The sequence below is a fragment of the Lactuca virosa genome, chromosome 6, assembly GCF_052849685.1.
Source record: "Lactuca virosa cultivar CGN04683 chromosome 6, Lactuca_virosa_CGN04683_v6, whole genome shotgun sequence".
In the NCBI taxonomy this organism is placed as follows: domain Eukaryota; kingdom Viridiplantae; phylum Streptophyta; class Magnoliopsida; order Asterales; family Asteraceae; genus Lactuca; species Lactuca virosa.
Window position 1 is genome coordinate 73329637 of NC_136431.1, and position 22938 is coordinate 73352574.

The 22938-nt window shown below is 35.5% G+C and overlaps 1 protein-coding gene across 1 annotated transcript; it reads left to right on the forward strand.

The window, feature by feature from the left end:
* The first annotated feature begins 4120 nt into the window (after positions 1–4120).
* On the forward strand, positions 4121–4564 carry LOC145121634 (uncharacterized). Its single transcript, XM_079057351.1, has one exon. The coding sequence runs from the start codon at positions 4121–4123 to the stop codon at positions 4562–4564; it is 444 nt and encodes a 147-aa protein (XP_078913477.1).
* Positions 4565–22938: the final 18374 nt, after the last annotated feature.

Genomic DNA, 22938 nt, shown 5'->3' on the forward strand with positions numbered 1-22938 from the left:
CTCGAATGTCATCATTCGTCAATCTTGGCCTCGCCAGGCCGCCCGCTCCTGATCCTGAGCCTCTAGTGATCGACATACTAAACATAAGCTGAGGATATATTAGAAAAAGATTCATAATCTGAACTACTATATAATCTCAAAACAACTCAACCCTCGGGGTTCGGGACTTCCTTGATACGCATACGGGTCCTGTTCTTCCAGTAGTATGGTCTCATACTACCTTCCACACCTACCCGCATTTTTCTCAAGGGATCATCACATACCACCCAACTAAAAATCCCAAAAAATAGGATACACATACATCATATACTCACTCTCTCGAGAGTGGCTAACCATTCCTCATTCCTCAAGCTAACCTACTACACTCCACACCCACTCATGAAACTTCCACTAACCCTGAAGCCACTCGTGTATGCTAATCATACATAACACTCGGTTTGATAGATAGTCGGATACTTAATTCTACCCTAAGCCCACAACCAGACAAGGAATACGAAATAAGGCTAAATCAAACATTCTTAGGCTATAAAATCTTAGTTATATACAACTATGATGCATACACTAAGCAACTACAGTAATAATGCCAGTTCCATATAGCATAACAAGAAATTCTCTAGGCTACTAGGCATCATACATCAGACAATTCTATTATGCAATTCCTGAAGATCCATACCCTACATACTAGCATGCCTTTCTATAAATACATAAAACAAATGTGGGTATCTTGGGGAATCACTTTCCTTGGCTCCGAATGATTGTACAATCACATCCTCCTTGTCGATTCTTTTATGGTCAAATTTTGAAAAATATTTTGTACATCCTTAGTTTGAGTCTGGAATCACACAAGTGTTCATCTAATTCTCTCAAAACAGGGATATGATACCAACTTATACCATCCCAAAATCATGACAAAATTTTTCATTTTTCAAACCATTTCAAGATCCATAAGTTACATAAAAACATATATTCTCAAAACCATAAACATGAATTAGAGTATCCCAAAATCATAAGTCATATAAAATTCAGGATAATGTACATAATCAAGCCTTCGCCTTGCCCTGTTCTATGAAGTACCAGAAACCAAAAATCAAACTGTAAGCCAAAGCTAAGTGAGTTCTCCTAAAATACGACACACAACCAAACAAATAACATCATGCATATATGAGCCTTCAACCTAACTTGACCACCTTGTAGGGCCTAAAGCCTATCTGGGCAGCTCTCCGGGCCTTCGGAATGACTTGACTACCTCACAGGGCCTACAGTCTATCCGGACCGCCCCGGGTATCTTGGCCTTCCACACAAAGCATGACCGTCTCAACCTAATCAAACAATAACATCTCGACATATACAAAAACATTTAACAGCCAACAAGTATAGATAATCATACAGATCTACCAATATAATAGTTCGCTATAACATAGCAACATCGAATATACCAGGGTACATAACACAACCTAGTGGGCCGACATTGGTGCCTTCGACCCACGAGTACAGTGAGGAAAACTTACCTCATTTTCTGAAAGATAGCTAAACTAAATGTTACTCCAAATACCGATTCTACAGGTCACCTGTACAACACACATGGACCATGCCTGAATCTACTACATAAATACCCTAAATGAAATAAAGTCAAAATAGGTCAAAGTCAGCGATCAATGGTCAAAAGTCAAAAGTCAAATCCAGTTGGTCTCCACAATGTGGCCGTCCTTGGCCACGCCGTGGCCGCTGAACGAAAAAGCAGACGGGTTTCTACCCAATCGACATGCCGTGGCAACCTAAGGTCACGTCGTGGGGACTGGTCTGGACAACAGAATCCATTAAGCCATTTCCCACAACTTCAAGAGCTCCAAAGCCCAGATCTGGTTCTTCCCATGGTCTTGATGGATAAAGTTTCCAACTTTATCCATTAAGACTCCTCAACAAGTCAAGATCCCAACCCTAATTCCTTAAGGGTGACCAAATGCATAAAGACACTCATTAAGCACCAATTCTCGAGAGTTGCTCACCCAAAGTTTCCAGAATGATTTCTTACTCCTAATAAGCCATAAAAGTCGTGGCTTTATAGACATGCATGTCCAATGCATGTCCCTTCCATTTTAGGTCAAAACATTGAAATAAGAACTTAAACTTGAGCATGGAACCAAAAACTACATAGATCCTCATATCTGGAACATATGACACAAGAATGATCCCATGGATCCATAAAGTTGCCAACTTTATGAGATTCCACCTTCCATTTTCTCTCATCATGAAGATATGGGGACAAAATACCTAGATCTAGACATATAACGTATAAAGATTAGATTTTGAGGACTTACAAGAGTCCAGAAACATGGTCAAGGTAGATGAGGATAGTTGCTTGCTGAAACTAAGCTCAATGTTGCCTTATTCTTCTTCAAAATGCCACCAAAACACACACAAGCTCAAGGGTTAGCAATGAAGGCTAGGGTTTTCTCTTGGAGGCTGAGGGATAGTGAATGAGGTTGAGGGTGGCAACCCTAGCCATTACACTCCCTTAAATAGGGCTCAAACGCCAGATTAGGGTTTGCCATAAAACAGCGGCCACACTGTGGCGATATATGCCACGCCCTCGCGCTAACTTAAAGGCCATGAAAACTCTTGCCTTGGCTACACCGTGGGAATCCATCACCATTCAGTGGCCACCAGAGATCCAACTTTTAGTTTATTGAAATTACATTAAAAGGAACATACCTGAAACTTGACGTTACACATATATAGATTATTGTATGGAAGAAAATGTAGATCTTCATCTTGTTGGTTGCAAGAGGAAGAAAAAGTATTTTATTGGGCCAAACTTAATTCATGAAATGGAAGAAAAAATGGAGATTATAAGAGAAACAATTTTTTCGGCTCGAGATCGTCAAAAGATTATTAAAACCTAAAGAATCAAAAATGTTTTTCAAAGAATGCGATCAAGTATTTTTAAAAGTATTTCTTTGGAAAAGTGTATTTCATTATGGAAAGGGAGGAAGAATCCAATATACACTTGACCATTAATTATGTTATAAAGAGTTGATAAACAAGTTTATTGGTTAGAGTTACTACCTAAACTTGTAGGGATGCGTTTCATGTGTGTTATTTAAAAGTAGATAAAAAAAAAGTCTAGTGACTAAAATTGGAAAATTAGAATAGTTTGTTGGTCGTTTTTAACCATTTTTCAAAATTAAAATAATAAACATGTTTTTTTACATCATTTTTGTATTATCTTTTAAAAAACTTACACGTTTTGTAAAAGTTTAGCAACGTTGTTTAAAGAAACCAATGAAAAGAAAAAACATAAACAAAAAAAAACGAAAACCAAAAAACATGATGGTTTGGTATATACAAAGTTATAGATCGAAATTTTTGGCTCTGTTTCAGCTTTAGTAAGGCTGTATGGTATGTGTCATGCACGAGGAGGAGGATTCTCCACGTTCAAGTTGTGTTAATCCGTTAAGGCTAACGGAACGCCACTCCAGGTTCATGTCGTTTTAAGCCCCATTACCTCCAAAACGTATCTCAATGCGTAAATTAAATAGGTAGTTGTGCATTTGACTCTTCCAAAGGGTCATATTAGAATTTTAAAAAAAATTATTTTTTCCTTATAAATATAACTCAGCCCCATTCTTTTTTTCACAAAAAAATCTCACCTTTCTTATATTTTGATAAAAATTCCAACAAATTTTTTTGTGGATTCGTTTGACTCGTCATTCGATGATGAAGATATGTTCGTCATCATAATGCATGAGTATTACACTAACGAGCTACTAGAAGAAGATGTAGCCCCTCTACTAACAAGAAGAGCATTGTTAAACATAAATCACGTGGAAGGACATGAACATCTATATTACGATTAATTTGTGGATAATTGTTTATACAACTCAAATGATTTCAAACAAATGTTTAGTTTGAGTAGGAAAATGTTTAAGCGAATAGCCAACACCTTGAAAAGCAGGTATCGTTTCTATCATTTTTATACATATTAAATTTATCTTTATACAAAATAAATATATATTTTTACATGTTAAATGTATATTTAGGTATCATTTTTTCTAAATGTGATGCTAGATGTAGGAGGTGATTCACAAGGTTATAGAAATGTGTTGTGAAAATTCGATTGATGGCTTATATGGAGTCACCCGATTCCATTAACGATTATATGAGACATTCTGAATCAATTGCAAGAGAAAGTTTGTATAGATTGTCAAAAGGTGTTGTTGAAATGCTTAGTTACGTTTATCTATGGAAGCCTTCGTTGAATGATATGCAACAATTATATGTGTTACATGAAGAAAGACATGGTTTTCCCAATGTGATTGGAAGCATTGGTTGCACACATTGGAATTGGAGAAATTTTACCCATGTGTGGAGAGGGCAGTTTGCAAGTGGTAATCTTGGAACGAATTCGTTGATATTAGAGGTTGTTGCTTTCCAAGATTTATGGATTTCACATGCTTATTTCGGGGTTGTAGGTTACAACACCGACATCAACATTCTTATCAGTCAACAATATTCAACAAATTTTGTCAGGAAAGGCACCAGATGTTCTTTCCACACTGAATGAAAACGAAAATAAGTTTGATTATTACGTTCTGGATGGAATATATCCCGCGTATTCCACATTCGTGAAAGCATTTCGACATCCAGTGGAACCAAGTGAAAAAATCTTCAAGAGAAGACAAAAAGTTGCACGTAAGTGTGGAACGTGGTTTTGGAGTTTTGAAGTCAAAGTAACTCATAGTAGAACATGCGACACAACCATTTGAGTTAGAAACTTTACAATGTATTATGTATGCATGTATCATAATGTATAACATGATGGTAGAAGATAAATGACAGAATATACTACACAATATATACCAACGGAGCTCCGACACATAGAATTTTAATCAGTTTCATCGGAATATTTGTATAGAGTTGTTGATATTCAAGACGTACAAAAACACGGACAACTTCAAAAAGACTTAACGGATCATATATACGATGATGATGATGACGAGTAGTTATTTAGAAAAAAAAAGGATTATATAATTTTTGTTTTGTTTTTATTTAAATGATATGATTTATTTAAGTAGTATGTTTTGTAAAATTATATTTGTTTTTATAATTATTAGAAAAATTCGAAAAAAAAAGTGAAGAAAAGAAAATGAAAGACATGAAAATTATTTTGATGTGGAAGTGGCCATTTCCAACATGCCCTCTTAGTAAACTTTGTTTTATGTGCAGAAATTAAATTGTATTCTCGAAAAAAAAAAGGTTTTGCTTTAAAAATAATGTTTTTTTAAAGGCTTTTTGAATATGAATGTTTTTCTTTTTTTTTTTCTTTTTTTTTTAATTTTATGATGAGAATAACTTGTCTCAATAAAACAATAACGTCTAATTTTTAAAAAAAAAAATTTTATTTTAATTTTATCATTTATTTGTTGGATTTAGTTGACCCTTTTTCTTTCTATTGTCCTTATTTCTTTTCAAGTGCAAATGAGGTCATCCGTGAGCATATCCATTTTATTATGTAGATTATTATACTCTGTCACGTTGAATTTATGTTCATCACGATTCATGAACCTTGAATTCTATTTGACTATTTCATCAAATTTCATCAAATTTGGACGAGTCAAAACCTTATATTTCATGAAATTTCATTAAAGTTTTCATTTTCGAAGTTCTTTACTGGAGTCTGGGCTGGACCGCCCGATAAATATTATATAAACTAGTTTTGTTATTTCTCATGCATTAACCTTGTAAGGTTAAAATAACTAGATTTTGAAAATTAATTTAAATCCATTACAATAAAATTTGGTTTTTAAGACCCAAAAGTTTATTTATCTTTTACCTATTACTCTTTGTATCATACCAGGTCGCCTTATTTTTTACTCACTCTCTTTCACTGAAACCTAAAAAATATGGTCACATTTCAATTACTTTTTTTAAAAATAGTTTTTTTTATTTTTTTATTTTAGTACGTCAGAGATTTTTTCACAATAGATTTATTTTATTTTTAAAAGCTATAATTTAAAAAATAAATATAATTAGTTAAATAATGATCGATAAACACAAAAATTAATAAAAATACAAATATTTTATTAGTTAAAAATAATAATTATGTAATATAACCTATAAAACATAATTAAAAATTACATAATAAAAAAAAAACAAAACAAACATAAAACAATCTAGGGAAAATATTTTTTCGTGATCTCTCTCACCCTCAAAGCAAGCTCGAGGGCGTGTCCCAAAAAATGACCAAATTTTTACATCAAAAATTGAAGATCTTCTATTTTTTCCTCACACGACTTTTCTTTTTTGGCAAAGTTTTCATTTTCAAATCCCAAACGTTCAACGAATTTCAAGTTGTATCGATCAAATGTCTCAATCATTTCCTCATTTCCCTTGCTTCGTTACTGAAAACTGATGCATTTGAAGAAGACCATTCCCCTTCCTTTACGCTTTGTCCCTACTCATCGGTCGGACAATTTTCTAACTCGAGCTCGTCGTCAACATTCAAATCATACCCGACACGAGCATCGAAAGAAGTTGTGTATCCACTTGATGTCGTTTTTGTTCATTTTCTTTCTTCTCTTCCAAGTTCATATGTAACACCTCAAATTTTAAACCAAAATTTTCATTTTTAAATTAGCAAAATATTGTTCATAAACCAAGTCATCAAAAACATAAGTGTCAAGTACAAATCATCATCACAAAATTTCAGAGTATCACAGAATGCCCCAGTAACAAATCTCCCAACAAGTGTGTACAATCAGACCTTCGCCTTCCCGCGATCCTCAGAAGTACCTGAAACACATATATCAATAATTGTAAGCACGAAGCTTAGTGAGATCCCCAAGATACCACATACATCACATCATAAATAAAAAAACTATGAGTTATTAGCAACCCCAGGGACTATCAGCAGTCACAATGGGCAACAACACGCCCTATGGGTTATCAGCAACCCTGAAGACTATCCCCAGTCACAGTCACACATAAACAACATAATACAAAATAACAGATAGACCTAACTGGTTAATACAAATACAACTATTCTACCACACATGTAAGAATAAGTGAGGAGACTCACCTAATACTGATAACATATAAATCTCACACCTGAACTGTCAAAACCAGAATCCGCCTAATAACACAATAATTAACCCTAATTAATAATCAAGGTACACAATTCAAATCGCGAGTCCAAATCCCACAACCAAGCCCCTTAAGAGCAAAAATACCATTTTTCCCCTCCCATGGTCCAAAACCTTAAATCTTGACCAAGGGTCAAAAGTCAGCAAAAGTCAACTGCCCAATGCATATGTTGGGCATACTCTCTTCCTACGTGGGGCGTACTTGAAAATCAGGCGGGATCAGGGTCGCACCTGGTTATGCTGGGCATATCCATTAGTACGCGGGGCGTACGTCGTCTGACCCCAAATATCACTCCAAAATGGTCTTAATCGTTAAGACATGCATCCAAACACAGATATGACCTTCTTAGAATGTCTTAATTCATAAAGTCCAAAACTTTAAGCCTTTGCATGGATGAAAAGAGCTTAAAGCTTAAAACTCTAAATTAATCCATACTCAACACTACCAAACTCTTGCATGGCTAGAAAGGGACCATCAAGCAACCATTTTTATGAATCTACAAGACCTAAAATGCATGAAAGGACAGCTAATATGCTCTGGAGTACTCCATAGTCACAAAGGTCCAAGCTTTGGGACAAAAAGCTCATAAAAACTCATCTATGGAGATCTAAAAGGAAACAAAACAAGGTATAAACTTTATACCTTCAAAAGATGCACAAGGTGGAGTAGTTTTTGGATCCACAAGCTTGCAAGCAACACCACCTTCTTCACTAGTCTTCTTCTTTAATAAAAGGCCACCAAAATCTCCACCAAGCTTCAAGATCTTCACTCACAAGGAATACACTCGATATTAGGGTTTGGAATGAGTAGAGGCTGATTATGGGAGGTCCAAGGGTGAGTTAATGTCTTTAAATAGGGGCGAAACCCTAAATTTTAAGGTTTCGAGACAGGGCTAGTACGCTCAAGGTACCACATGTACGCCCAACGTAGTAGCATGGCTTCCACGATCCTGGGCTTCTCACGAGTACACTGTACATGTGACAACCATCAAATTTCGGTCAAGTCAAAGTCAAACAAAGTCAACTAGTCAAACCGGTCAACTCCATTAACCCTTGTATGATAGGGTTTACGTTATGTAATCACTGTATAATTCGCTATTTTAATGAGAAAACATCATTTGGAAAGTTCATGTGTTTGATTTTCCTTAGCCTTAACAGTGCTAAACAATGAACCAAAGCGATAAAACACTATTGCACAATCATCGGGATTGTGTAGGACACTAAATCATGGCTTAACGGGGTCTATGGACCTTGCGTTGCGAAGCCGGACACTCAAAAAGATCACAAACGAAACCTCTCGCAATCTCATTCAAACCCTACTCAAGATTACTTGACGCTAATAGGATCGAAACTCATACACTACGATATAAATTGACGTTAATAGCAACATAGTATAGTACAACGTTATAACTATAATCAAATTAAATTATGATACCATATTAAAATCAAATCAAAGTATAATGCTCTAATTAAATTTAAAAGAATCAAACTTGAATGCTATAATTAAACTTCAAATCAAAGTAGATTGTTATAATCAAATAATAACTCATCTTTTATAAAACTCCATTTTTATAAACTTTACATTAAATTTTATAAAACTCTATTTTTATAAACTTTACATTAAATTTTATAAAACTCTTATATTAATTATGTAAAAGATGCTTGTGTTAGTGGGAAATTATGAAGACCACCAAAAGCAAAAAGATTATTCCCATGGTCTCCCACTCACACCTCCCATCCACTTTCCTTTCCTTTTTCTCCCAACACATTATTCTCTTCACCACTTAAACCTTCTCTATTCTTTCTCTCACTCTCAATCTCGAAATTCATCCAAGAAATACTCATATTCCAGCCAAGAACAATCTATTATACTCAAATCTTCATCCCTCTTGAAGCATTCATCAAGGTATGTTGTTAAAAGTTTCATATTCATACAAGAAACAAATTAAATCCACCAAAATATCTAAAACTCATTTTATGCATAAACCTGATTTTTCTCAGAATCCCATCAATAAAATAAGAAGTTCTGGAAATTTTCAGAAAATAATTTATTTTTATTGAATTACTATAATTATTGCAATAAAGTAGGGCAATAATTCACATAAAATACTTTTTGCATTCAATAAATTCTGAGAAAATTCTGGGATGACCTGTATACTGATTAAACATGATATATGAAGTTTCATGCATTTATATTACTTTTTACTATTATTTATGATTTTATTGATTAATTAATAATGAAATATATAAAAAATACTTCCCATAGTCACAAATATCTGAAACTTATACACTGAGCTCTACATCATGTTATAAAACTATGGTTAATTGTACAGATTTTTTGAGAATCATTTACTATTTTTCCCGAATTTTATGTTATTTAATCATTAAAATATTAAATAAATACTAAAACAGTTCAGAAAAATATACAAATTTTACAGTAATTCGTATTGTATGAAATAATGATTTCCTAATAATTTCATAATTTTTCAATACTGTTTACTATTTAAAACTATTTTCCTAAGTATTTAAGCATGTAAAAATGCATTTTAATGATTATTTCATATAAATAATTGTTAAAATCTGTAAATAATTATAATTGGGCAAGTTATTATTTTAATAAGAAATTATTAAAATCTGGCCTAAATTGAAAATATAAATTAATTATGCAAAGTAAGTAATTCAATTTAAAATTCATTTAACAAATAAATACCTTAATATTATAATCAAAATGAATTATTGTTAATTCATCTAATATAAGAATATGTGTCTAATTATTTGTATTAATACTCCATTCTAGTTTAGCAGTTCCTAAACCAAAACTATTAATTATATTAGGTTCTACGCCATTTTGACCCGAATCGTCTATCGTACGACACACGCATTTCGTTTTGGGACTAATGTGAGTAATCTACCCCATATTTTATAATTTTCAATACTTTTGGGGTGTATCATGTGGTTCTAATATGTTCCAACTTCATTTTATTGTTTTATCACAATTGAGACATTGTTGGGACATTTATACGTGAATCATTAATTGTATAACTATTGTTTGTTTACGCTACATGTACTTGTAGTGCATTATCATTTTTAGTCTAATCTCCATGACTATGCCCGTATTCTTGAGGTACGTTATGGACAATAATAGCGCTATTGGGTTGACCACCCCGCCTTGGGACGCTAAGGTGATTGATCGCACATGGTTGAGTGTGTATGATGATTAGATGCTCCATCCTATATATATTTATATATATATATATACATATGTATATATGGGGTGAGGACTTATTGTTGTTGTTATCATTTGTTAATCAATTTTTGATTTATAAACCGTTATCTCAAATACAATTGTTTGCCGACTTCAAAAGAAAACAAATTTCCAATTATAAAGGTTTCAACTTCACAATTTTCTCTACTAAAATTAGATTACTCACCAACTCTCGTAGTTGACCTGTTTTTACCCATGATGCAGATTTGAAGAATGAAGTTGATGAAAAATAGGATGTGCCTTAGAAATCCACAAGACTATTTAAATTTGATGTAATAAATGTTGTTCATATTTGGATTTGTATTTGTATGTTGTGGATCTTGTTTGCATACTTAGTACTTAATTGAATCTAATCATATTATAACATAGTTGTCATGAGACTTTGAACAATATATCACACCTCGATCGATTCCGACAAGGATCGGGGTGTGACAGATTGGTATCAGAGCCCTTGACTATAGGGAATTAGGTTAATTGCCTTGACCTAGTCTATAGCCTCTAGGGTCCTCTCGTATGCTAGTTTATAAAATGCACACACAACTGCATGCAATTCGCACTTAGAAAATCCTAGGAATACCTTTGTGTGTTAATTGCTCCCTTATGTGCATACGTATTACTCCTGACACTTATATGTGTGCATACACTTGTGAATATTCTCCACTTTCTCTGAAAATCACACACATACTCAAGTTGTTTAACAAAATGTATATACATATATGTATTCCTTAGAGCTCATAGGAAATTCAAAGTCATCCACTCTAGTTGGGTAGGATCATAGTAATGGACGCGTAGTAACTGGAAGGGGGAGGTGCCGGTAGCCCGAAAGTCCTGACTAGGTAAGCATTCGTATACATCCCAATCAACCGAGGGACCGGTTTGCTTATCTGGGGACCAAAGGCGAGAGTTCCCAAACCTATAGGCCAAAGCGCGTCATTCACATTACTTTTGAGCCATCAAAATACCCGACCTTATCAAACGTATCCGAAAGGATACACTCCAAAATGGCCAACTCATTGGACTATTAAGTTCCCTAATGAGCCTAGAAGTGGGAAAGAAATGTGAAAACTTAGTTTTGTGGGGGCCCACGCAAGTGCTACATGTTTCACATTTAGTAACCATGGAAAGCCCAAAAGGTGCCCAACACTCCTAACCATGGCCCAACAAGTGTTTTACAATTATTTTACCCAACAATGTCTAAAAAAAACTTTATTTCCCTAATCAATTTACAAATAACTCACAAGTCCATATGCGTGTTTCTCATAGTTGGCATGTTCCTTGTTTGGTTGTGGACTTAGGGTAGACTCATTAGGATCAATAGTCTAATAAAATTTTAATTACACATAACTGGGGGCATGTCGAGTGAATCTTAGGAGTGGATCAGACATGGAACAAATCACAAGATTATAATCAAGTTATTCCTACTAAATTCATAAGTCTATTTATATAGACCTCTGGTATAGAGTCGTCAGCGTAGTCGTGTCGGCAATCTAGAATATAGCTAAATACATAATACAAACTATAATACCCAAATTATACAAAATTTTCTGCATAAAAAATCAATAGACAAACACAATGAAACTAAAAAGGGTATCAATCTATCAAGAGAAAAACACATACAATGTAGATTAAAATCCACTAATTATAACAAAATGGCTAAAAGAAAAGGTAAGGACTAAGGATTGTTAAGTCCTCTCTTCTTATAAATAGCTTTGAAGCAAGCTTGCCTAAGCTTCTTTGTTCTTTCTGTCAATTCCATACCTGGCAATTTCTCCATCATCTTCTTGTGCCCTGCTAACGTCTCTACCTCCTCCTTTAATCCCAACTCCTAGTTTTTTTAGGTAGATGCAATATATTTTTCGTGTGAGTTCACAAAATTTACAATGAGTTAAGTTTATGTAAATATAAATCAGAAATCGTAGTAAAACAATTGATTCGATGTGACATATGCCTAGGGCCTATGTTTATGTTATAAAGAAACTAATAATTAAAATTTTAGAAAATACCAAAACTACTTTGGTTACCAAGTGCATGCATACATGCATGAGTAATGTATAGAAGGTTATTATCGTAGTTTACCTTGGTATTTTGAATGAGGGATTGAAGGCTCTTAAGTTTTCTATGAGGCCATCTGTTTATGTTTAGCTCTCTGCATCTTTTCTTCAACAATGTTAACCCTATCCCTAGTTCCTTTGTTGCCATGATTATCGGCATCTCAAAGTACTTCGCTATCTCTTCAAACTCCAATGGTCTCAATCTATTTGCCACCTTCCGGCCACCGTGATCAGTGGTGGCAGCACTAGAACTACCTGTAGCCTCACCACCGGATTTACAGTCTTCACTGAAACTAACCAATGGTAAATTACCATCCTCCCAACAATCCTATAAGCTTATGTCTTTAAGGGGATCCAAATCGTGAAACTCATTTCTAGAAATGATGTTTTGATCTTTGTTAAGTACTGTGGAAACGTTCTGATCGAGCACTTCATGCAATTTTTCCGACAACTCGTAATCATGATGGTCGAGCATGTCACCACTACAAAAATCCAAAAAAAAAAAAAAAAACTCAAGATAATCAAATCCAACACGATGAAAGACTCTTTTTGATCACTACAAATCCAAACCATGTTTTGATCAATATAGACAAAATCACTTTTCTGTGCGAAAGATGGGGTAATGAGTGACGTTTATATATACCTGAAAAGATCTTGATGATCAAAGTACTGAAACCAATCGAGGTCATCTATGGGGTTTTGATGATCTGCAGGTGGATCCATTTGTTAGGGAGAAGTTAAAAGTTGCGGTAAAAATGTGATGATTTATATAAGTGAAGTGGGAGAAGTAATTAATAACAAATAAAGAGGAAATGAATATATATGGTCTTTGAACTGTAACCTTCTTCTTCAATTCACACACATATACGTATATGTTGCCGCAAATTATGACTTATGTGCCTCATGCATTTAATACATCACATGCCTACCGCATATTCTTGACTTTGAAGCTACGTACCAGTTTCAAATTTCCCCAGTAGCACACTTTTCATTAGAAAGTACTCCAAGTCTTCACACATGAACCAGTTAGAAAGTACTCCAAGTCTTCACACACGAACCAATTCGAAAGTACTCAAAGTCTTCACACATGCAAATTATGACTTGTGTGTCGCTATAGGTAACTAATAAAATTTTATTTTTTAACCCCTTAAATATCAGTACAAGCTTCTAACCTCGACGTTTAAATTCAAAATTTCTTTTTATTACTAAAACTAGCATCGATTCAAGTATATAAACCATGAATCTTGAGAACACGGCAAAACCCAAATAAGTCTTATCATCTATGTAAAAAAAAACTCAGGGTTTTTACTAGTAAATCTATCAGTGGCGGAGCTTGAACAATTAACTTGGGGGGGGGGGGGGAGGGGGCGAAAATATTATAAACTGAAATTAAAATTAAAAAAAAAACAGATTGTTTTCTACAAATAAACACCAAAAACACCTAGAAAAAGAATTACAACTCAACCCGACAGCCTTTAATGTCTTTAAAAACAGATTATGAATGATATATTAGTAAGCAGACAACAATTTCTCTTTCAATGTTTTCATCTTTCCCATGATTATATCTAGAAAAATCAAAATGAAGGAACAATTGATCCAATCAAAACAAAATCAAATTCAAAATTAGAACAATAACCAATAACTCATTTAACAATAACCAAATCAATCTTTGTTGTCACTTTCAGTTTTGTTTGAAGCTGACAAGCTGTTAAGCATAACCAAATCAATAACCAAATCTATAAGTTCATAACTTATAAATCAAATTGGCAAATCGCCAAATCGCAAATGACAGCCAAATTAAAAGGAAACTCAGTAAGACAGTAGTAACGCATAAATAGGCAACAAATTGATAGAAAACAGCAGCAGCAGTGCAATACGCCAACACCAACAATCAACAATCTTACAATCAGAAAAGAAAGAACATCTGAACAGGATTTGGGTCTCGGGATTACATACCTGATTTCTGTGAAGTGAGAATGGGGACTTGGGCACTTGGCGATGGCGATTGGCGAGAGTGAGACCAGGCGACTGACTTGGCGAGACAGCGACAAACGAACAGCAGGCGAGATAGGCAGCGAATTGGGAAAATGGGGATGAATCGATTTTGATTTCTTGATATCGCTTGGTCGCTTGGAGAATTGGGAGTATTGGACAATTCTGATTAGGAATCGGGAGGGGCCAAAGCCCAAGTTTGAAGATAGCAGGCCTATAACTATTTTATTTTGAACTACAATTCCTACTTCTAGCCCAATAATACTACGCCCCTGGAATCTATGAGGGATAGTGTAAACATTATGGTCATATATCATTAAGATTCTATGGACTTAGAATGTGTGATTCCGCCTCATTCCCTGTTCCTTGTTTGGTTGTGGGCTTAAGGCGGGGTCACCCATCCAAAATGCCCTTGCAATCTTAATGATATACGACTAGTTTACGTCAATCGACTATAAAAGAACTTGTAGGACTTATAATGCAAATTTCGTCAAAATTTGTTGAAACATTCGTAATGATGGAACTCGCTAACTACGTTATAAAATATTCATAGTGGTAATACCAAGGATAAAACAGGGAGTATAAAAGCACACATAGAATACTCTATCATCCCAAAACAATAAACTCCTTTTAAATTGACTCAGTTCAAGTTACAATAAGAAATTTCCAAGGTCATCATGTGACATCAGGAGGGTTGTTCCTCACCATAATCAATTTCTTGTACTACGAAAAGTTTTCCACATCTTTTTCCAAACTCTTGAAGTCCCAATCAAAATGCAAATTTCGGGACGAAATTCCCTCTAACGGGGGGATGATGTGACAACCATCAAATTTCGGTCAAGTCAAAGTCAAACAAAGTCAACTAGTCAAACCGGTTAACTCCATTAACCCTTGTATGATAGGGTTTACGTTATGTAATCACTGTATAATTCACTATTTTAATGAGAAAACATCATTTGGAAAGTTCATGTGTTTGATTTTCCTTAGCCTTAACAGTGCTAAACAATGAACCAAAGCGATAAAACACTATTGCACAATCATCGGGATTGTGTAGGACACTAAATCATGGCTTAACGGGGTCTATGGACCTTGCGTTGCGAAGCCGGACACTCAAAAAGATCACAAACGAAACCTCTCGCAATCTCATTCAAACCCTACTCAAGATTACTTGACGCTAATAGGATCGAAACTCATACACTACGATATAAATTGACGTTAATAGCAACATAGTATAGTACAACGTTATAACTATAATCAAATTAAATTATGATACCATATTAAAATCAAATCAAAGTATAATGCTCTAATTAAATTTAAAAGAATCAAACTTGAATGCTATAATTAAACTTCAAATCAAAGTAGATTGTTATAATCGAATAATAACTCATCTTTTATAAAACTCCATTTTTATAAACTTTACATTAAATTTTATAAAACTCTATTTTTATAAACTTTACATTAAATTTTATAAAACTCTTATATTAATTATGTAAAAGATGCTTGTGTTAGTGGGGAATTATGAAGACCACCAAAAGCAAAAAGATTATTCCCATGGTCTCCCACTCACACCTCCCATCCACTTTCCTTTCCTTTTTCTCCCAACACATTATTCTCTTCACCACTTAAACCTTCTCTATTCTTTCTCTCACTCTCAATCTCGAAATTCATCCAAGAAATACTCATATTCCATCCAAGAACAATCTATTATACTCAAATCTTCATCCCTCTTGAAGCATTCATCAATGTATGTTGTTAAAAGTTTCATATTCATACAAGAAACAAATTAAATGCACCAAAATATCTAAAACTCATTTTATGTATAAACCTGATTTTTCTCAGAATCCCATCAATAAAATAAGAAGTTCTGGAAATTTTCAGAAAATAATTTATTTTTATTGAATTACTATAATTATTGCAATAAAGTAGGGCAATAATTCACATAAAATACTTTTTGCATTCAATAAATTATGAGAAACTTCTGGGATGACCTGTATACTGATTAAACATGATATATGAAGTTTCATGCATTTATATTACTTTTTACTATTATTTATGATTTTATTTATTAATTAATAATGAAATATATAAAAAAATACTTCCCATAGTCACAAATATCTGAAACTTATACACTGAGCTCTACATCATGTTATAAAACTATGGTTAATTTTACAGATTTTGTGAGAATCATTTACTATTTTTCCCGAATTTTGTGTTGTTTAATCATTAAAATATTAAATAAATACTAAAACAGTTCAGAAAAATATACAAATTTTACAGTAATTCGTATTGTATGAAATAATGATTTCCTAATAATTTCATAATTTTTCAATACTGTTTACTATTTAAAACTATTTTCCTAAGTATTTAAGCATGTAAAAATGCATTTTAATGATTATTTCATATAAATAATTGTTAAAATCTGTAAATAATTATAATTGGGCAAGTTATTATTTTAATAAGAAATTATTAAAATCTGGCCTAAATTGAAAATATAAATTAATTATGCAAAGTAAGTAATTCAATTTAAAATTCATTTAACAAATAAATACCTTAATATTATAATCAAAATGAATTATTGTTAATTCATCTAATATAAGAATATGTGTCTAATTATTTGTATTAATACTCCATTCTCGTTTAGTAGTTCCTAAACCAAAACTATTAATTATATTAGGTTCTACGCCATTTTGACCCGAATCGTCTATCGTACGACACACGCATTTCGTTTTGGGACTAATGTGAGTAATCTACCCCATATTTTATAATTTTCAATACTTTTGGGGTGTATCATGTGGTTCTAATATGTTCCAACTTCATTTTATTGTTTTATCACAATTGAGACATTGTTGGGACATTTATACGTGAATCATTAATTGTATAACTATTGTTTGTTTACGCTACATGTACTTGTAGTGCATTATCATTTTTAGTCTAATCTCCATGACTATGCCCGTATTCTTGAGGTACGTTATGGACAATAATAGCGCTATTGGGTTGACCACCCCGCCTTGGGACGCTAAGGTGATTGATCGCACGTGGTTGAGTGTGTATGATGATTAGATGCTCCATCCTATATATATATATATATATATATATATATATATATATATATATATATATATATATATATATATATATATACATATGTATATATAGGGTGAGGACTTATTGTTGTTGTTATCATTTGTTAATCAATTTTTGATTTATAAACCGTTATCTCAAATACAATTGTTTGCCGACTTCAAAAGAAAACAAATTTCCAATTATAAAGGTTTCAACTTCACAATTTTCTCTACTAAAATTAGATTACTCACCAACTCTCGTAGTTGACCTGTTTTTACCCATGATGCAGATTTGAAGAATGAAGTTGATGAAAAATAGGATGTGCCTTAGAAATCCACAAGACTATTTAAATTTGATGTAATAAATGTTGTTCATATTTGGATTTGTATTTGTATGTTGTGGATCTTGTTTGCATACTTAGTACTTAATTGAATCTAATCATATTATAACATAGTTGTCATGAGACTTTGAACAATATATCACGCCTCGATCGATTCCGACAAGGATCGGGGTGTGACAGTACATACCCTCATGTACGTCCAATGTACGGGCTGAAATGGGGAACTTAAACCAAAAGGGACCAAATGTGCAAACTTTGCTTAGGTCAACGGCTAAAAGTGAAAATGCTTGATAATTGGATTCTCCCCCACTAGAATCAGATTTCGCCCTCGAAGTCATCCTCAAAAAACAGATCAGGATAGTGCTCAAGCTCTCAGACTCGGGCTCCCACGTCCACTTTGAGCCTTTCTGGTGTTGCCACTGAACTTTGACCAAGTTCACTACCTTGTTTCTCAAGGTCTTCACTCTCCGATCCAGAATTGCCACAATCTTCTCAATGTAATTAAGGCGATCATCGTCCTGAATATCCTCCAAATGGACCACCGCTGTCTCTTCAGCTATACACTTCCTCAACTGGGAAACATGGAAGGTATCATGAATATGCCTCAACTCCTACGACAGCTCCAACCAGTAAGCCACTTTGCCCACATGAACCAATATTCTAAATGGGCCAATAAACCCGAGGCCCAGCTTGCCCCTATTCCTGAAGCGAATAACACCCTTCCAGGGTGATACCTTCCGAAGCACTAAATCCCTCATCTGGAACTCTAGCTCAGAGTGTCGCCGATTTGCATAACTCGTCTGGCGGCTCCGGGTCGTCAGCAATCTCTGTCTAACTAGATGGATAAGCTTAGTCGTATTGAGAACTATCTCCATGCTCCTCATCCCTCTCTGTCCGACCTCACCCCAACAAATAGGAGTCTGACACCTCCTCCCATACAGAAGCTGAAAGGGAGGCATGCCAATAGTTGAATGATGGCTATTGTGATAAGTAAACTCAACCAACGGGAGATAGGAGTCCCAACTCCCACCAATGTCAATGATACAAGCACACAACATATCCTCGAGCATCAATTGTCCGCTCGCTCTGCCAGTCCGTCTACAGATGATATGCAGTACTGAAATGTAAACGGGTGCCCAACTCCTCGTGAAACCTCTTCCAAAACCTAGAAGTGAAACAAACATCCTCGATCGACATAGTAGTTGGCACCCTATTCCGAGCCACCACCTCTCGGACATAAATCTCAACCAACTCCTCTACAGAAGAGCCCTCACTAATGGCTAAGAAGTGAGCACTCTTTCCTAAACGATCCACTATCACCCATATACAATCAAAACCCCCTCGCAGTCTTCGGCAATTTTGTAAAAAAATCCATGGTGATCTGCTCCCACTTCCATAGTAGAACCTCTAAGGGCTGCAACTTTCCATAAGGGCGCTGGTGGTCGGCCTTGACCTTTCAGCATGTCAAACATCGCTCTACAAACCAGGCGACATCTCTCTTCATACATGGCCACCAATAACTATGCTTCAGGTCGAGATAAATATTGGTAGCCCCTGGATGAATGGAAAATCTCGAATTGTGGGCCTCCTCCATCAATATACGTCGAGCTCCACCCATATAAGGTACCCAAATCTGCCCGTGAAGAGTCAAAGGACCCCTACTGTCGATATCAAATGCTGAAATCTGAACAATCAACCGCTCACTTTTCCGATTCTGTTCCTTTATGGCCTCCGACCATGCTTCTTTGATAATATCCAAAACTGGGGTCATCACAGTCATCCTCATACACACATCACGAATCGGGGCACTAACCGCCCTCCGACTCAAGTCGTCGGCCACCACATTGGCCTTGCCTGGATGATATAGAATCTCACAATCGTTATCTTTCACTACATCCAACCTCCTAACCTGCCTTATGTTCAGGTCAAGAGGATCCATAAGATATCTCATGCTCTTATGGTCCGTGCATATGTGTAACACTTGAATCCTGGTATGTTTCACTATTGCCCCTTGTGTATTTATAAGTTGCATTTTGGTCCCAGTGTAGTACGTGGGGCGTACCACATGGTACGCTTGGCATACAACCTGTGAAGCGAGTACGCGGGGCGTACCACTTGGTACGCTTAGCATATCATGCGAGGCCATGACGGGATTTCAGACACGTACGCGGGGAGTACATCCATGTACGCGGGGCGTACGTGTGATTTAATGAAAACCCTAATTTCAGGGTTGGACACTATATAAACACATTTATGGCTCATGAAACCCTCATTTCTTAGCCTCCCCTGACCTCATAGCCTCATATTCGAAAACCTAAACCTCTCCTATGTGTTTTGAGCTCATTGTGTCCATTTTGGTGTGTTTTGGTCCATAATCAAGAAATAGAAGCTTGGTGCAAGATTGTTGATCAAGGAAGAGCTTGTGGATCCTGATTATCTACTTTATTTCTAGCTTGTTTGAGGTAAAAAGCAATAACCTTTCTCATTAGAAGTTTAGATCTAGTTTATACGAGTTTTGGACCCTTTTTGGTCCTATGAATGAGATCTAGTGGTTTGATAGCACTCCAGGAGCTAAGAGTTGCCAGTCTTGGTGTTTCTAAGGTTTAAGGTCCATAAAGTTGGCACCTTTAGGTTTTAGACTCACCCATGCATGAGAGTATGTCCATTTAGTGAAAGTAAAGTTATATATCTTGAAGTTGGGTTCTTTTGGGGTATGCAAAGTCACCAAGTCAGTGACTTTATGGTTCTAGACACTTATTAGGATTCAGATATGTGGTTTGGACTTCCTGACTTAAGAATTAAGTGGTTAAGGAGGATTTTGGCTTAATGGGAGAGTACACTGGGCGTACAAGTCTGTACGCACGTATTACAAGCCGTATAGCATATACACTTAACGTACAATTTGAGTACACCCCTCGTACTCAGTCACATGGGTTTGTGTATTTTGGGCTTCGAGTTTGGGCTTTCTTTTGGGCTTGGGTGTTTGAGTTATTATTGGTCCATCCGAGTGCAAGTGTCTTGGATTAGGAAAAATTGTTGGGCTTTAGGGTAAGGCGCATGTAGGGGTTCAGGCCCAATTTTGAAATTTTGGCCATAAATGGGCCTTGGATGATTAATTGATTTTTGGGCCTTTTAGATTGTGAGTTTGGACCTTTGTCTTGGACCAAACTAGGTGAGGGGTAAAATAGTATTTTTACCCCAAGTATGGATTATTGGATTTGGATTGGAACCCAACATGTTAACTGGGTGTTATTTTGTTTTGATAGCTCAGGGATTCGTCGGACTAGCAGTAAGGGATTTTCAGTGAGATTCAGCTGTCGAGATGAGTTTCCTCACTGGGTTTAGCGGGTCTTAGAAACCAATACCGACCCTTACTGTTTCTGTTAGGATGCTAGGAGTTTGTGTGACCCTTGCATGTGTTATGTGTTGCTGTGTATATCGGGCGGGGCTCGATGTCTAGCGAGGCCCGCTGACTGAAACGTATGTTATTGTTTTATGATCATTGTATGTGTTAGCATGATTATGTGATATATATTGTATGTGTATAGTGTGTGGGGCCCGATGTCAGGCAGGGCCTAAGAATAACATATCTGTATACCGAGCGGGGCTCGATGCTGGGCGGGGCCTGATGTAGGGGGAAGTATGTGATTTATTATGTATGATTTGGGGTACTTTGGGGAACTCAATAAGCTATGTGCTTACAATTTTCAGTTTATGTTTTAGGTACTTTTGGTTCCAAGGGGAAGAGCTCGGGATGACTGCATCGCACAAACCGCATAGTTCCGATTTTGTGATTTACTCAGAGAGATATGATGTTGATACACTTAGTTTCACTTGGATTGTATTGATGATGTTTCTGGAATAGTGTTTTATTTAAATTAAAAATGAAAATTTTGGGTCATATATTTGGGACGTTACAAGTTGGTATCAGAGCCTTGGTTTGAGGGATTCGGGCACATTCTCGGGTGTGTCTGAACTCAAATTGAGGATTTGGTAAAGTTTTTTTCAAAAAACATATATTTTTAAGAAAAGAGTTTTTCTGAAATAAGAAAGGGTGTGGTGCATGCAATCAGCCGAGCTCAAGTAAGTTTCCCAAAATACCCATACATGTTATCTGATATGTTTTGATCTGTGAATTTGTGAAATGCATGCTAGTTAGGGCTAAGGATCTGTCCAATTTTTGCATGATAGGAGAGATGCCTTTGTATGCCTGTTGTATGAGGTTGTAGAATTTCATGCTAATACTGATTAGTCAGTGATAGGATGACCTGATTAGGTGATGCTTGGTTCTGGTTACTTGATGCTCGAATGTTGCTTGCTTTATGCTTTTAGGAGTTCTTACCAACTTCAGCTAACTTGCAAGCGAATATGCTAAGTTGCATATTATGGGAACTAAATAATTTTAGAAGGTTAGGTTTTAACCCTATTGCGCAACTCTTGTTTGAGTCCAACCGTTGTAGCGTGAGACCTTTCATTTAAAGAATTATATGGTATTAGTGGTATGTACCTGTATTTGTGAGTTAGTTAGTGGGAGTTAGCGGGAGTTCCTTCTGCAGCTGATGGCGGAGAGTGGTATGTAGTTTACCTTAGGAAAACCTAGGATGAGATCTAGTGCTGGGAGCCTTATCTGTAAGGGGGAAGTTGTATGGATACAAAGTAACTTGGTTGAGTCAAGGCAATTCTTGAGGAAAGTACGGATAGATGTGGAAGGTAGTATGGGCCCGTACTACAGGAAAAAGAGGATCCATACTCGATTCAAGGAGAGATGTGATAAAACCAGGGAGCTTGTAGAGTTTTTGATTCCCTGATATACATATTTCGATGCGAATTATGATGGTTTATATGGTCTATTTTCAGTATGGTGACATTGAGGGGCAGACCTGTTGGCAATTCTGGTGCCGGTGAGGGTTTAGGCTCGCGATCTAGAGTCGGGCAGCTTGATGAGCAAACTAGGGAGTTCATCTCATCAGAGATTACTCGTGGCATTCTTGATCAAAATCCTGTGATCTTCGACACGGTCAAGGACAATTTTCTAGAGGTTCTGGATGAGCGGTTGAGCTCGTTTCGATCTGAGATGACGGCGCT

What these genes read in the sequence shown, in the direction of transcription:
- LOC145121634 (XM_079057351.1), top strand. Translation starts at nt 4,121, where the DNA reads ATGGCTTATATGGAGTCACCCGATTCCATTAACGATTATATGAGACAT.